We start from the raw sequence: 15,684 nt of genomic DNA on the forward strand, positions 1-15,684 counted from the left end.
AACTCTATGATCAACTTTGTTCAGGAACCTATCTGCAGAATATAAACCAAAATGTGGTACTATGCTCATCTATCCAAATCCACTGATTACTGGAAGAATGATTTGAGAGGCTGGCAAATTATAAGGAAGGTCCGAAGTTACGAGATGGCACAAACAACAAGAGTCGGCAACAGCAGCTCTTATTTCCACAAGAAACATACAGAATCTTACTGTGAAGAAAGTATAGTCACATATACTATGATTAACATACAATAGCATTTAAATGTTTGTAAACTGGTTGACAAAAGCAGGAGTTAATTCTTCAGTGTAACAGTCAAAGCCCAACACATAGTAACTTCAGTCATTGATCTCACTATCGACATAAAATAAGTTCATATGTTTAGTCAGATTATTTGTACTTTATGTACCAAGCACATATGAGCAATACTGAATTGGTACATCTGAATTTTTGAAATAAAGCAGTACCAGGAGAAAAAAGGAGAAAATCAGCTATTTAACACCATGCCAACCTTCCTACTAAGAATCTTTTTTGTTGCTGCATGTATTTTTTTCTGGTTTAGTATCTACCAGAGAGAGTGATTTACAATCAAAAGTAGACATTCAGCTCCAGGTATACCAGAAGTATACCTCAGAAAAAGAAGAGGGGTTGTGAAAGGCCTGTCGAACTATCAGTAACTGCAAATGATAACAACAACAACAAAAAAATTTCTGTAGACAGTTAGTACAGCCTGTTTTTATCTCTAAGGCCAAATAATTTGATCATTATACAATTTATGAATTTTAATATTTTCAGTAGAGTATTATAGACTGCCAACTCCAATTTTTCATAGAAAATTATCCAAAACAAAATCAAAAGCCTGGTTCGCAATTGCTCATCTGGATTCAGAGTTGCAACGCCATACACAGCATGAGTTATCTAACACAGAATAAGGATACAAATTCTCAGTAATGAATCCTTGGAAGCCACCTCTGAGGCCTGTTCTATTTTCAGTTTACTCACTGGCAGAGTCCAGAAAGTAATTTTAGAAGAAACCTCTGTGCTATACTAAGTGAGACTCCATTAGATAGTCCGTCTATGCTAAGACCATTTTAGTAAACCAGCAAAACTGATTTAAAAAGAAGGAAAAAAAGATCGTGCTTCCAATTCCAGCATCAGAGATTTAACTGTTTCTGGTCAAGAGAAGACATCTTACTGAAAATATTTAAAGGATGAAAATAAACATTGCAAATATCCTATCTACTGCTATGGTTCTTTTTTTCAGCATGAGGAACATATATATGACACAAGCTTGTCTTTCAAGTCAAAGAGCAAGGAGTGTTATTATACACCATGCTTTTCATTTCCAAAGCCTTTTATGAAGTTTAATTAATTCTCACAATACCAAGAGAGATAAGACATGTATACTCATGTTGTAGGAGAAAAATGTGTCCAATACTGACATGCACTCAACATCCAGAAATGGAATTGCAATACAGTGTATACTGGCTGCTAGTCTTGCATTCATATGCTATAAGTCTAATTTTGAAATACCTTTGCCAAATGCTTACTTGTCAGCAGTGACCTATTGCAACATCCTTCTGTGAAGTATTTTCTGGCAGTACCTTTGGTTCAGGGTAGCATGCTAGATATAACACTGTTGTTGTCAACAGTGTAGTCTTAGCTGCATGGTGAAAGGATGAGGACAGAAAGCACTCAGAAAATGTTATTTTTGCTTTGAATCTTAATTTTAAGATACAAACTCTTCCCCTGTGCTTATATAATGGGTGAAATTTGGTTCTGCATGAGGTACAAGGTCAATTTATTTTTACATATATATAATCATTTTAGAGGGATGATTATCTAACCAGACTTTCTTCTTTGCTTCTTGTTATAAAATGCTAATACCTCCTCCCCCACATCTTCCCTTCCCCTCCATGGATTTGACAGGCTGCACATCCTTGTTCTGTGACAGATGCATATTCTACAGAGACTCCATCCCTTCTCCAAAGCTCTATCTACGCAAAAAGTACCATGCTGCTATTCAGAATAAACATATTAATATAAATCCAGACTACACTATTTTAGCTATAATGCAAAGGTTTAAACACAAAAAATGTAATGTTTCTGCTTGCTTGTTTTTAAAAATACCTTCCCCAACTAGCATGCTTGTAAGGAACACCTCATCGCAACAGGCAGCTACATGGTAATTTCAGAACAAAGAGGCATACTTCTTCTGATAGTCTGTCAATGTCACATTATAATGGTAGAAAGGTCTCACTCCTCTTTTTATATAATCTTGCCTTCCACAGTCAGATACTAAGATGCACATAGCATATGATTATGGATTGGAGGAATATAAGCTCTTCTTGGTCCACTAAAATAGGCAGAATAATTTGCAACATTCTAGTATTTAAACAGAAAGACAAAAGAGGACATGTACAATCCATTAATGGAGCAGTGGTGTGACATCCTAACTATTTCTAGACTGTTCTAAAAGCAAAGCTAGAAATGGCTTATTTAGAGTCACCTATCAGTAACTCAAACTAGGATATGCTGTCTCAGAGCTCAGTTTAATTAATTTATGAGTGTCTTACTTATTCCTCTCCCCCTCATATTACAACACATTTGTTAATTAAGCTTTATTGTATTGAGATAAATTGGCCAGAGTATCACTGAAGTTACCACTAGAATACAGCAGTGTCCTATGAATTAAAATAACACCTTGAACACATGAACATTTTCTTATATTTCTTGATTTGTCTATATTTATAGACAGCTCATTGTGGACCAGCAGAACTACACAAAAACATCAGCATTTTAACATATTTTATCACATTCTAACAAAACATTTGTTTTTTAATCTGACAACTACTAGCATTTTTATACTCTTCGAGATAGTTACAAAAATCTAACACCAAATATTTTGCTTAGTCATTTACTGGACTGGAATTTTTGAGTTCTAAGTAACAAATCACAAATCAAAGCCAAAGTACATGCATGCGCATTTCTGCTTGGCTTTTTTTTTTTTCCTGTAGTGTAGATAGGTGTTATGAATACATGGTGCAGGTAGAGAGCAAAAAAAATCTATGACGATAGCAAAAATTTTAAAAGCGTGATTTGTAAATAGGACTGCTGTATGAAAAAGGCAGTACTGTAGAAAAGAGAAGGCCAGTATTTCTATTCCCCACATGGCATAACATGAAAGAAGTAACCAGGAATTTTGAAAAAAGCAATTCATTTAAACCTGATAAAATGGGAGACACTGAACAGGTGTGCAATTATCCTAAGGAACTCTCTACTGCTAGGTATTACTGAACCATTCTGCTTCAGAGCAAGCACTAAATATTGACTGACTGTAGGGAGGTGAAAGGAAACACCTGCTACGCAGTGTTCCCCAGTTGTTCCTTTAGAGGCCACAAAAGACAAAGTACTACTTGTTGGCAATTCCCATCCTATGCAAGGAAACTGAAATAAGCCCCGTCTTCAACCAGAATATCTCTGGAGTTTAATTTCAAGAAAGTTATCTGATTAAAATGAAAAAATAAACTAACTAGAAGTAAAACAATCTATGTCCTTTGTGATTTTCGATAAATGAATTGAATATACAAAACTGTGGAACTGGGGTTATATGTATTACTAATATAAAAGTGTTCCTTGTTAAATAGTGTTAGATTTTAAATCTGTATCCACATTAAAGCACACATAAAAACTGAGCATAAACATCTCAGGGTTCTATTAGTTTAACCAACAGCTCTGAGTTTTCTGTGGGAGACCCTTTGTATTAGTACAGTGCTACACTAACTCAGTCACACATTTACACACTAAGTCAGGCATACCGTAAACAAAGCTTCTTCTCCCAACAATGCAATGACTCATTTCACCTGCATGTCAGACAGAACCACAACTTCATTTATTTTATTAGAAAGGAAATGTTTGCTAATCCATGTGATACTTAACAATTCTCACTTCTATTTAATGGAACCATGCAAGCAATCCAACAAGTCAGAGTGTACTTCTACAAACTGCTTTGTAAGCACCTGTGTGCTGCCCTACTGGAAGTAATCTATATAGGTGTTGGTTCAGTTCAAGCTTTCAAGTTTAATAAACAGTGAGGGTGAAGGGAGGCACTATAATTCAATACAAACCTCGGGAGCCATTCTATTCTGTTACTTAGGACTTTACCTTATACCTGGTACAAGCATTACTCGATACAGACATTCTTTCTTCCTTGCTGAAGTTTTCTCTTCAACATTTGATCTTGACATTTTTTTCTAGTATGATTTTAAAATAAAAATAAAAAGACCAGTTAATATCAGACTACTTCATGTTAACCACAACAGCAAAAGATACACATATTCTTGGAAATACAGCGTATATTAAGACGGGGCTCTGAATGTCTTTGCTACCATACTTGAATCCTCTGTGTGTATTGCATATACCCACACTAAATACAAAGCTGTATACACTTCACTTTACATGAGAGTGCACCTGTGCATTTGCATATATACTTCTCCATTCCATGAAGCTCCTGCACTCAGGTTTTAGGCACCTGTGCGTGTGGAAGAGAAACTTTAGAAAATACAGTACTTCAATTAAGAGTGAGTGAAGAGAGGATGTGTTGGGGCTCTCAGAAAATGGTGTTCTGGTGGGATACAAGACAAGGCTTAAATAAATCACCCTCGAGGTCAATGCAAAGCACATACATGATAGGGTCTGCAGGGGGCTCTGAAATACATGTGAAAACAGCTGTTATCATCGGAGTTACTCCTCTAAAGACACTTCTTCACTGCAACAGCTCTGAGAAGTGAGAGAATTTTGGGCCATTTAAAAGACCAGAGTTTGCAAAAGATACTTTTACTAGACAAGAGCGGGGATTCTATCTCCCTCACATTATGTGACCTAGCTTGGTAGTTGGGGTTTGAGTATCTAAAGCACCTAACACATATCCTTTGACAGTTTGAGAAACTTCCCAAAATACTACAGTGCTCTGTTTTAGGGCTTCAGTTTGCCTTCCTTCACTAATTGCTCATTGAGCTGGCAAAGCTGCCTTAGAAAGCCATCATTGGGGCCGATCTCTCGCTTCTGCCGGACAGTGCTCAATGCAGACTTGACATCCATGTTCTGGCGAAGCATGAGGTAGGCGATGACCAATGTAGGAGAACGGCTGTAGCCCTCACGGCAATGCACAAACACTTGGCCTGCAGGGAAGACAGGTCATAACTTGGGTTACACCAGAATCTAGGATAGAAGAGTAACGTGAACTAGCTAGGATATAAAAGGTAATATTAGTCCTCCAGCAGCTTGGGACTCTAAATTCTGAATGCTACAGAAGACTTAGAAAACTTGGGAGAAAGGTGCTACGGCTTTGTTAGTAGCTACACAATCTGTCATCAAGAAAAATGCAGAAAAAAGTGGTTGTATATCACAAACATTCACACTAAAATGTATTTGCTGCTATATTGCAAAATTTCAAACTGTGCCTATTTACTACACTTCTCCACTCTTTGTGTTTTGGAATAGGCCTTGCCCCTAAAGATGACCAGTACCAGCGATCAAAAATAAATGGCACACAGTTTAAAATACACTGAACTGAAGACAGAGGGCACAGAGAAATATGCTGTCTGTCACATACTACATCTCTTCAAAGATACTTAGCCTTTACACTGCATTGCTGATAATTCCTATGCTAACTCCATGCTGGATGATACCTAGCCACTTCCCTGGCCATTTATGAAGTCACATAAACACTTAAGTAAATGAAATTGCTGACTATGCAGCAACAAGAACAGGAAGCAACTAATCACACTCACGCCAGCACCAACAAAATGCTTCCAGCTAACTGACCGGGGAAAACAGGCCATTTCTCCCTCTGAGAAATCTGACTCGATTTGATTCCTTCTCAGCTGCTTTCTCTTTGACCTGCTTTTCCAGACATAAAAACGTCCCTCTCCTCAAATGCAGCGGGAGATGTGGCCCCAGTCTAGTCTCCAGAGTAAATCCTTTTCTGAGACAAGAGAACAGATGAACCAATACATACATTTTCATGATATCCACAGTTTGCTCTGAACCACACCAACAGAAAGCCCATTACCACATTTGCCTTGATCTGCAGGCTTGATCAGAAGCAAGTTAAACAACAAAAAGCAATTCTTAACATTTCCTGAGACCCCCATAGCCATAAATTAACAAGATTTAAAGATGCGTAAGCAGATATGTGGAAGAGAATTCGTTTCCCCTCTGCAAATGTTCTGAAGCAAAAGGTTTCTAGCCTTCCTCTGTGAGAAGCAGTGAGTTTTATAGCTGCCTTTAGTAAACCAAATCTGCCTGCATTTAGCTGCCTTCCAGAACTTCATGCAACTACACTGCTAAAATGCAACTGCAGGAGAAGATACTGCTGCACTCCTCTTAATTGTCCTTTCTCAACCTTCAGTAGTTAACAAAGACTATCAAATTTCAGTAGTGAGCTAATCTGAGAACTGGCTCCAGCTTGACAAGCTGCAAAGTTCCTTTGTCTGCCATGGTAAGAGAACAGTGGCAGGCCTGGTGGACAGCTACTAAGATTGAAAGAATCCTACTAAATAGAACTGCTACTGCAAATTCAGAGTAATTCTGTGACTGCTCAGATCACTGTGAGGTATTATTAGTCAAACTCAGTTGGGATAGTCACAGCACAGCTCTTAACATCTCACAGATGTTAAACTCTTCCTCCTACCATAACCTGTTTTAGTAGGTCACAAAGCTAACTGGAAGAGCTGCATTTTAGTTTTTAGACTTTTTCCTACTGTACCAAATTTGAGGTGTAACTTCTTCCCATTATGAAAAGCAAACCACAGCTCTAGTCCACCTTTTTGCCCATTTCAGAGAAAGAACTCCTAAAATTATGGGAGTTCTCTTTCCTCCTCTTTGATGTTCAGTCATGAAGAAAGAAAGAAATTAAGCATATGCAGAAGTAAGTGGCATACTGAAATAGTCAGACAACAAGAAGCACTGTCTGGCCCACTGCACTATGTCCTAGGATTTCTGCTCTGAGGAAACACATTGTAGAGAAATGTGGCAATCAGCAACATTGCAAATACGATCTCCAGGCTTCCTGCAACCCCAGGGAACAGTGAGGTAATTGTCATAAAAAAAGCCTTAACAACTTAATGCAATAAAAATTATAGGACCACAGTCTCTAAACTTTTTGTACATTTGGAGACACTTAGAAAAGAAAAACATAGCAGGTTGTGAGAGTATTCTTCAGCTATGCATTACCTATATCAATCCTTTCTCTAATTTATAATTTCTAGTGTTCCAAAACAACTTTTAGACCCTATATTTATTTTCTGGATTTTTCATGTGATTCACCACGTCTAAAGAAAAATAAGAACACATCCTCCTAGAAAGGCACTGTTTTAGGATGCAGTAGCTGTTTCACTTTCCAAAGTCATTCCTGCAATGACAGACTTCCATTTGGCATATAGTGGAGACCCACATATAAAGACAGCAGATTAAGATGCTTTATTGTGTATTCAGGCATCTTTGATCCTGAGTCTTGATCTGAATTCCTGACTTGGTTGTTCAGCCAAAAATCTGAACAAAGAACCACTTTAAACAGTGAAATAAATGACCAAGAAAGGTATACAATGCACCGAAAACAAGGCAGAAAGGTATTTCAGTTTGCCTTACCATCCTTCTGGGAAAGTGCTTTCTCAATAAAATCAGCTGCCTCCTCGAAATAGCGACTGAGGTTAAATTCTTGCGTATCATTAGCTTTAATGCCATGGTATCTGATGCCTGTGCCTTCATAGAACTCTGCATTAGTGTTCACATGCATGAATGACTTCCCCTCTGCTGCATTCAGAACATGGGTTATCCCCAGACGCTGCAGCCTCATAATGTTCTTGGCTATGAACCTGCATGATAAAAAGTGTCAAGAAAACAATTAGGACTCAGTGAATCATGTCAGTACTTATGAAGTCCCCAGAAGCTATTGATAACTAAAACCTTTGATTTTCCTGTTAATAGATGCCAAATATACTGTGCTCAGAACTAAATTAGCTACAGATTATATACTCATAGAAATATTTAGAGCCATGACGGTCACTACTTGTGTATGAAAATGCCACTTTTTTGGGTGACAACTGAGCTTGAGAGAACACTTGAAACTTAACCTGTTAGCCCCTACTATGGCATAAGTATCTGGAGATACCAGAAGGCCTAGGATAGTTACTCCTGATGATTAACCATTATCTACACAAGCTAATTTAAAACCAGTTATAAAAAGCCTCTACTGTCAGCTACCAGTGCCTCATGGCTAGGAAAGCAGTACTTGCTATTAGTAGACAGTCCAGACAGAAATACATTTTATCTGAACTTAGGCTTTCTTCACAGCATCCAAGACTGACAGTCTGCTAGCCCTGTCTCTCCTCCAAAAAACTGCACGTGGGGGGCAATCGAAAACAATGTGAAACAGCATAGGTTCCTTCTCACAGCAACGTAGAACGTAATTATAAGTGACTGTTCCTGCATCTTCAAAGGTCTCATCTGAGGACTCCTACAAGGTATAGTCCTCTGTCCCTGTGTTAGTCAACATCCTTGAAGCCACAGGAAGATCTGGCAAGACTATCCAAAGGCCAGCAGTATAGAGATATAACTGTCTTTGCCATTCAGTGTTCTCATTAAAAGTGTTCCTGCAGTGTTTAGTGTCTTAGTTGAAATCAGTATCTGAATGGAGAAGAACCCAGCTGAGTGATGTTTAAGATGAAAGAATTCAGTACTTCTGGGTAGCTAAATCCTTTACAGCTCCTCAGTTCTATCAAATACCTAAATAATTGTAGCAAAAAAACCTGCTTCCATCTTTAAGTGGCTAAGATAGCACCCTATCCTGTCAGTAAAGAGACATAACAACAATGCCCTTCAGGCTTGATCATAACAATTAGATCCAATAATAATGCCTGATAAGAGCCGATAAGAGCTCCGATTGATACCACGGCAAACAATTCATCTACTTAGTAACATGATTGTGAACAAATCTCCACTTTTGCACTGGAACACAATCTGCAGTAAAAAGAGACAGCTATAAAATAAGAAGAAAGGACCATTAACTCTTTGTTGTAAAACCACTACTTTTCATCCTGAATTTGAATACTCCCTTATATGTCAGTCCCAATATTAGCCTCATTTTCTTAGAGAGAAAAAATATACATATATTTAATCACATCTTGTGTCTCCCAATAAAATCTGAGCCCACTGGTCAACATTAGTAGAGTGTGATGGAAAACATTAGTTTGAAAGATAATTCGGTTCCTGCACATTTTGTGAAAAGATAATTCAGATCCTACACATTTTGTGAAAAGATGAAGCCTAAAAACCCTTTTTTGTTTTGTTCTTAAAGGCAGCTTTCACTATGTGACCAACTGAACGTGGAAACAGAAATCTTTTAGAAAATCTCCCTAAGGCTCCAGCCCTAAATTGCAAATACAAGGAGTCTTAACGTTAAGCAGAGCTCCAGATGAGCATCTGTGTAGTATCCTTTTGGACAAGTTTATAAGAGATTGTAAGGTACCTAAGGGTTCTGGTTGTACACTTAGTTACTCTAAAGAAAAATTAAAATAAATATCTGAATTAGTTAGGTTATATCTACATGCATCTCTGAGTCCTGTGCACTGAGTCACAATTGTCATATAATTCAAGGTTATATGAACATCTAGAGCATTCCTTTTCTCCTAATGACTGTTCACCCCTTAAATTGTACTGTAAGCAGATGAATTCTTATACATGAGCAAAGCTTCTGCATTTTCTGCTGCCTGTACCCAGCAACTATGGCACTGAGACAAATATTTGTAAAGACTTCATTAGCCAAACAAATGTTGACAGAGTTTCCATCTGGCAGGACATCATCTGTGCCAGAGGACAAGCATCAGTGCCAGGGGAATTCTGCTTGCAATAAAAAAGTAAATCCTACAGAACCAGGCCAAAGCAGAAAGTGCTAATTCAGCAGTGAGCTGCCATGCTTAGTGTGGTGAGTATATGGTATAAGTAACAGAACACATAATTGATATTGATTGGAATCAATAGGAACTTGTGTCCTGGAATCATGGCTGCATCTGGTAACACAGACTGGCTCAGCTGGAGGCAAACTCCCTCTCAGGGAAAGATTTCCCCAGATTTATAGTTGATTTTCTACACTCGACTACAGCTGAAAAGTCTATATACCATTTTCTCCCATTCCAAACAGTCCTAGGATCTCGCCTGTCCTTAACATCTCAGTCCAACTGCACCATGTTCAAATGCTAGCTCCTCTGAATAGTGAAGAGAAGCTACCATCAGCTACTTCTGTTTCCCTAGGAAAATTCATGGGATCTTGTCAATTCTGAATATGGAGATTCCCTGGCCCTGGTTCTGTAATCTGAGTATTGTAGTAAGAAGTGCCTCTTTTCAGCACAGATGAACAGTTTCACCAGCCACAAAATACATGTCTTAGAGATCCATGTATCAGGTAATTAAGGGTACGTGAAGCTACATAGGATTGCCATATGGCATTATTCATGCACCCGGCCACCTCAGCAAATAAACCAAGACCTTAATATGGAGCAAGAAAATGCCAATGACCAGGTAACTCTGTCTCAGTCTTGTAACACATTTAATTGTTATATCTACAATTGTTATGTCTACTGTTATGTTCATGCCAAACTCTTTCCTCATCACTTCTTCCCTTATAGATCTTGAATTTAATGTCAATTTCAGAACACCTTTCATATTTATCACGTGGATGTCTAGTATGTTAAGAACAAATAATTGCTTCATGGGTTACCCACACACATTCAGGCAGCCATAAAACTCAGACTGAGCATTCATAACTAGAACCCTTTTAGCAAATACAGTTCTGGACATGTGGCTTGAATTGTTACAGGCGTCCAATAGTCTGTGAAAAAACAACATAATTCCTTACCCAGTAGTTCAGAAAGCTAAGCTGCTTATAAATGCGAGATATGCTTGCTTTCTGGCAAAACACTGTTTTTGACGATACATAATCCCTCTGAATAACAACCCTACCCTCCAGTGTGTTGACTGCTTCCCCCATTTTTGTGTTATCTGCAACGTTTATGAAGATGCATTCTGTCCCACTGTCCTGGTCATTGATTAAGATGTTATACTCAAACACATCTTCAGTTGTACAGCAATAGAAAATAACTTGTACTTCCAATGTATTCTGAATTGCCTTAGTGTGTTATTGCTTGAAAAATACATAATCATGCTAATTGGTCACGTATATAATAATTCCTGTTTTGACTCTTGTCTTCAGGAACATGGTACTCTTTGAGAGGTTATAATTATCTACTGTAATATACAAAAACATTCCTTTCAAAATATTTTGTTTTATCATTTTACCTCTGTGCTTTCATTAGTTATTCTCTTCATGTATTGCATGGAAGATCTACTTTGGCTCTGTTACTTGAAGTTATCTGACAGAAGAATTGTTATTCTACACTATGTCACAATTAAATCTCATCTGCCTGAATGTCTCGGCAGTCTCATCTCTATCTAAAGATGAGTCACTCATAAGGAGAGACAGAAGCACCCCTATGAAAAATACTCCAAAGATTTCAAACAAAAGTTTCTGAATCTCACTCAGACGTTTTCATTTCTTTCTGCATTAGCCTGCTCAAATCCCACCGCTCTTACACCAGGCACTGGGATTCCGAACTCTTCATGTTAAAACTCTATACAGATATGACTACTCTGTGAAGCCTTACTGTTTTAAAATTACTGCCACTTGTAGTCTTCATAGGAGTAAATATAGCCTTATATTGCAAAAAAGGCTTGATGCATCCAAGTCAGAGCAGAGATCTGAATGCCAGAGCAAATATCAGATCACTCTGTTCTCCTGCTATACTGACTTCCTCGTAGCCCTGTGCAAAGTGCTTCTGGCAGCTCCTCAGAGATTCAGTGGGAAGATCTGTGCAACAAAGGCCAAAGCCAAAATACGCATGTCTCAATCCACCTCTTCATATAGGCTATCTGTGAATCACAATTTTAGCTAGATTTCTTTGTTATTTAGCACAAATGAAGATTCAAGCTGTTCTGTTGTGATGTGAGTTATGATTCTTACTTCAGTATGCATTCTTAGAACAATAGCTGAGTGACAGAACATTTTACAGGAGACATTTCATGGGAACTACTGTGATTAACTTAACTTTCTAGTCTAATGTCTCTTAAATTTACTTTGCACTAAGATTTTATCATATTAATTGGATGCTTGACCTTTCATTTTCGAAATCAGATTAAAAAACTGCTTAGAATTTGTGGCATTCAAACACATCTGACGTTCTGTACCAACACAAAACGGCAATATAAAAATCATGCTATATTGTATTTCAGCAAAAATACCACAAACACAATTATAACAGCATTATCATCTGTAGTCAAAGTCCAACAGGGACAGAAGAGAAGTCTGGAGATTCTTAACTGCAAAAGAATGCTTCGCTTGGAAAGCATCCGTGGATGAAGAACTATATCCACTTTGTGAGTGGACAGGGAAGAGGGTGTCACTATGCTAAAGTTGTGACATCGCTACAGATCACTGGAGGAAATCACTGAACCTCATATACGGCACTGCAGGCTGTTAAACAGGAAGCCCTGTTTGGACGGGGAATAATTTCAGATCTTAGTCTTTCTTATGTCAAGTTATGCTGTGCAGAGTTCAAACTATATTTTCACTCAAAGCACATTCCTACTAGGAAGAGCAACATGCTTTCCAACATAACCTAAAAGATAAGTAAATGCATAAAAAATGAAAGTGATTTATAACAAATGACAGATGTACCAGGTGGAGCATGATCTGCTGGAGTGGGTCACTGTTCATTTAATATCCATGCAGCTGTTCTCTCTTCACAGTCACTCGGGGAGGTGAGCGCTAGTCAGACACAAACTGTACCAAGACAGTTTCAAATCCAACATATACTCCAAGCTCTGTGGAAATGCCAGAGCAGAACAAGACAGGCTAATGAACTGCAAATACAGGGCCCAAACAAGGCTGTGGTTTTTCTTGCACATAGTAGTAAAATGCATTGTACACTGTTGGACCCACATATGCACAAAGGCTGAGAGGCTGTGCATGAAAAAGGTTCACTTTTCCAGTAGTTCGTAGTGGAAGGAGTCAAGCTGGAGAAACAGATCTTCTCTCTTAAGCCTTAACTTAATGTGAGGAGAGTACAAAAGAGGGACAAGCAGCTTGAAAAGACGTGACAACTGCCCTGCACAGTTTCAAATTCTTTTAGAATAACAACTAATATACCAAGTGCTAGTTACATGGCAGTAAACCACACCTCCACCTAAGACAAAAATCCTATTAAAAATTAGTCTTATTTCTAGTTTGAGACTATCAAAGCTTAGCCTTCAGTGACTGAATCTTAATACGCATTCATCTGTTCACCTAGAGCTCTTTATTATCTTAACTCTCTGTGGATGCTTCAACAATATTATTACCTGCTAATTCTTGATAAATTAAGTAGGTTGTCAGTTTCCCACTGTGAAATAGCTTTTTCAGTACACAAAATTATTTGTCTCCAGATGTTCTCACAAAATTTTCAGCATCCTTTTAAAAGCACTCACAGCAGAATCAGACTTTGATTAATATACCCCTAGTCCAACTACCAGCTAAACTGTTCTTTTGCTCCAAACTTCGCTGGTGTGTAAGATTTTTTTGATTGGCAATTATTACATAAAAAGCCCTTCTCAGAAGTAAAGCTTTCCAATAGATCGTTTCCATCCTGCAACTTACACATGCATTCTCTGTTCCTAGGAAACCTTGCATCTGACTGTACGAAAATCCAAGCTGTTTAACTGGTAAAACCAATTACTGAACAATGAAAACCACTCTGCAGAAGTAAACTACCTTCAAAATTATTTTTAACTGCACAAATCACCTATTTACAGATCTTGTAGGCACTGACTTAATTTCTTCCAGCTAACTGCTAAAAATATCAAGGAGAAGGTGTCAAAAGCTGTCAAAAGTCATCTTGGCCACGGAGATAATAATTTTGGTCCTATCTCTAGATGAGCATGAGCTGCAGCAACCAGTAGTGACAAAGGTCGAGTCTGGTTTGGTACAGAAGAAAGCTAATGAAAACCTATGGTTGTGACTTGCTACATTGCACACATAGCAAAAAGACAGCCCAGAATTTCACAGAGATAAAGTATACAGAGATGCAGAAGGGGAAACTGAATCAGCAAAAGATAACAGGAATGGAATGCATAACTGAAATCATAATCTTGGTGCAACAAATAAACAGAATAGTTGAGGTTGGAAGGGACCTCTGGAGATCATCTGGTCCAACCCCCCTGCTCAAGCAGGGTGAGCTAGAGGGGATTGCCCAGGACTGTGTCCTGTTGGGTTTTGAAAATCTCCCAGAATGGAGACTCCACAGCCTCTCTGGGCAGCCTGTTCCAGAGTTCAACCATCCTCACAGTGAAAAAGTGTTTTCTTATGTTCAGACAAAATACACCCGAGAAAAAAAAGAGATACTGCTGAACCTTGAACATTCTTTCCCATTTCTAAGGGCTTTTATCACAGCCATATTTGTATCCCTCTGGCTCCCACCATGTGCATGACTAATTAGGATGAAGTTTTGCAGGGCACAGAGTATACAGAAATTCATTTGACAATCACAGAGAGGGGGAAAAGACTCCTATTAAAGTCTTGCTTCCTTTAAGTAGTTTTGCACATGGTTAAACCAAGATCTAATATCCCTTTTGCTACTATACCCATCCTCCTTGCCCCAGCGTCTTCCACTCTCCTAACATACACTTATTACACAAGTGTTGCGATGTGACTTCAGCAGCTGAAACTGTACGTATACCTCATGGCATCTTGTCTCTACTCCCTTTCTGTATGGATAACCAACGCTGCTGACCACCGCTAATTAGCAAGAGTACAAAATACTACGAGGGGGCGGGGGGGGGGGGAAGCCCAGTGCTAACACAATCGAGGTGTGTTTCACGCTTAGTCTGCAGAGCGGGTTAGTTTCTTTTGATCTTACTGCAGTTCTGTTTTGAGTTAGATTTGAGACCTCGAGAGGCTAGCGAACGTTTTGGCAGGTGCTGTCGACGAGCTGCGCTCAGTCGTGTGCGATGTCAGCCGCCAGCAGGAGCCTCCAGCGCCTCTTCCCAGGCAGACAGCCGCGGGGCCCGCCGCCCAGGCCCCCCAGCGCGGCCCAGCGCCGCGGCTGCCCAGGGCCGCACGGGTCCGGCAGGCCTGGCCTCCCGCCCTGCCGCCGCGCCTCCCCGGCTCAAACGCCCTTGCAGGAGGCTGCTCCGTCAGCATCCCAGGCCTTCAGCCCCAAGGGGCCCCGCAGTCCGCCTGCCTCAACAGCCGGGCACAGGGGTGGAAATGAGCCCCCGCCAGCCTCGCCCCCCGCCGCCCGGCCCGGCCCGGCCCGGCCCGGCCCGGCCCGGCCCGCCGCCGCCGCCGCGGCGCACTCACGCGTTCCCCACGTGGATGCGCGGCACCACCTCGTTGCTGTGCGCGCTCGGCAGGCTGTAGCAGCCGCTGCCGTTAGCCAGCAGGTCGTTCAGCTCCTCCACCGAGATACGGTAGTCGGACATGGCCGGGCCCGCTCCCTGCCGGCCAGGCGCAGGGCCCCGCGGCGCCGCAGCTCGGGCCGGGCCCGCTCCCGCCCCGCCCCGCCAGGCACCGGCCGCCTCCCGGGAGGCGGAGTCGC

At 40.0% G+C, this 15,684-nt stretch overlaps 1 protein-coding gene across 1 annotated transcript; it reads right to left on the reverse strand.

The window, feature by feature from the left end:
- Positions 1-3,868: 3,868 nt before the first annotated feature.
- Positions 3,869-15,683, reverse strand: DUSP3 (dual specificity phosphatase 3). Its single transcript, XM_064524852.1, has 3 exons — positions 15,447-15,683; positions 7,649-7,875; positions 3,869-5,178 (listed from the first exon to the last, which is right to left on the reverse strand). The coding sequence occupies exons 1-3, from the start codon at positions 15,566-15,568 to the stop codon at positions 4,973-4,975; spliced, it is 555 nt and encodes a 184-aa protein (XP_064380922.1). The 5' UTR covers positions 15,569-15,683; the 3' UTR covers positions 3,869-4,972.
- Between the last annotated feature and the right edge of the window lies 1 nt (position 15,684).

The sequence above is a fragment of the Dromaius novaehollandiae genome, chromosome 22 (genome assembly GCF_036370855.1).
Source record: "Dromaius novaehollandiae isolate bDroNov1 chromosome 22, bDroNov1.hap1, whole genome shotgun sequence".
Lineage (NCBI taxonomy): Eukaryota > Metazoa > Chordata > Aves > Casuariiformes > Dromaiidae > Dromaius > Dromaius novaehollandiae.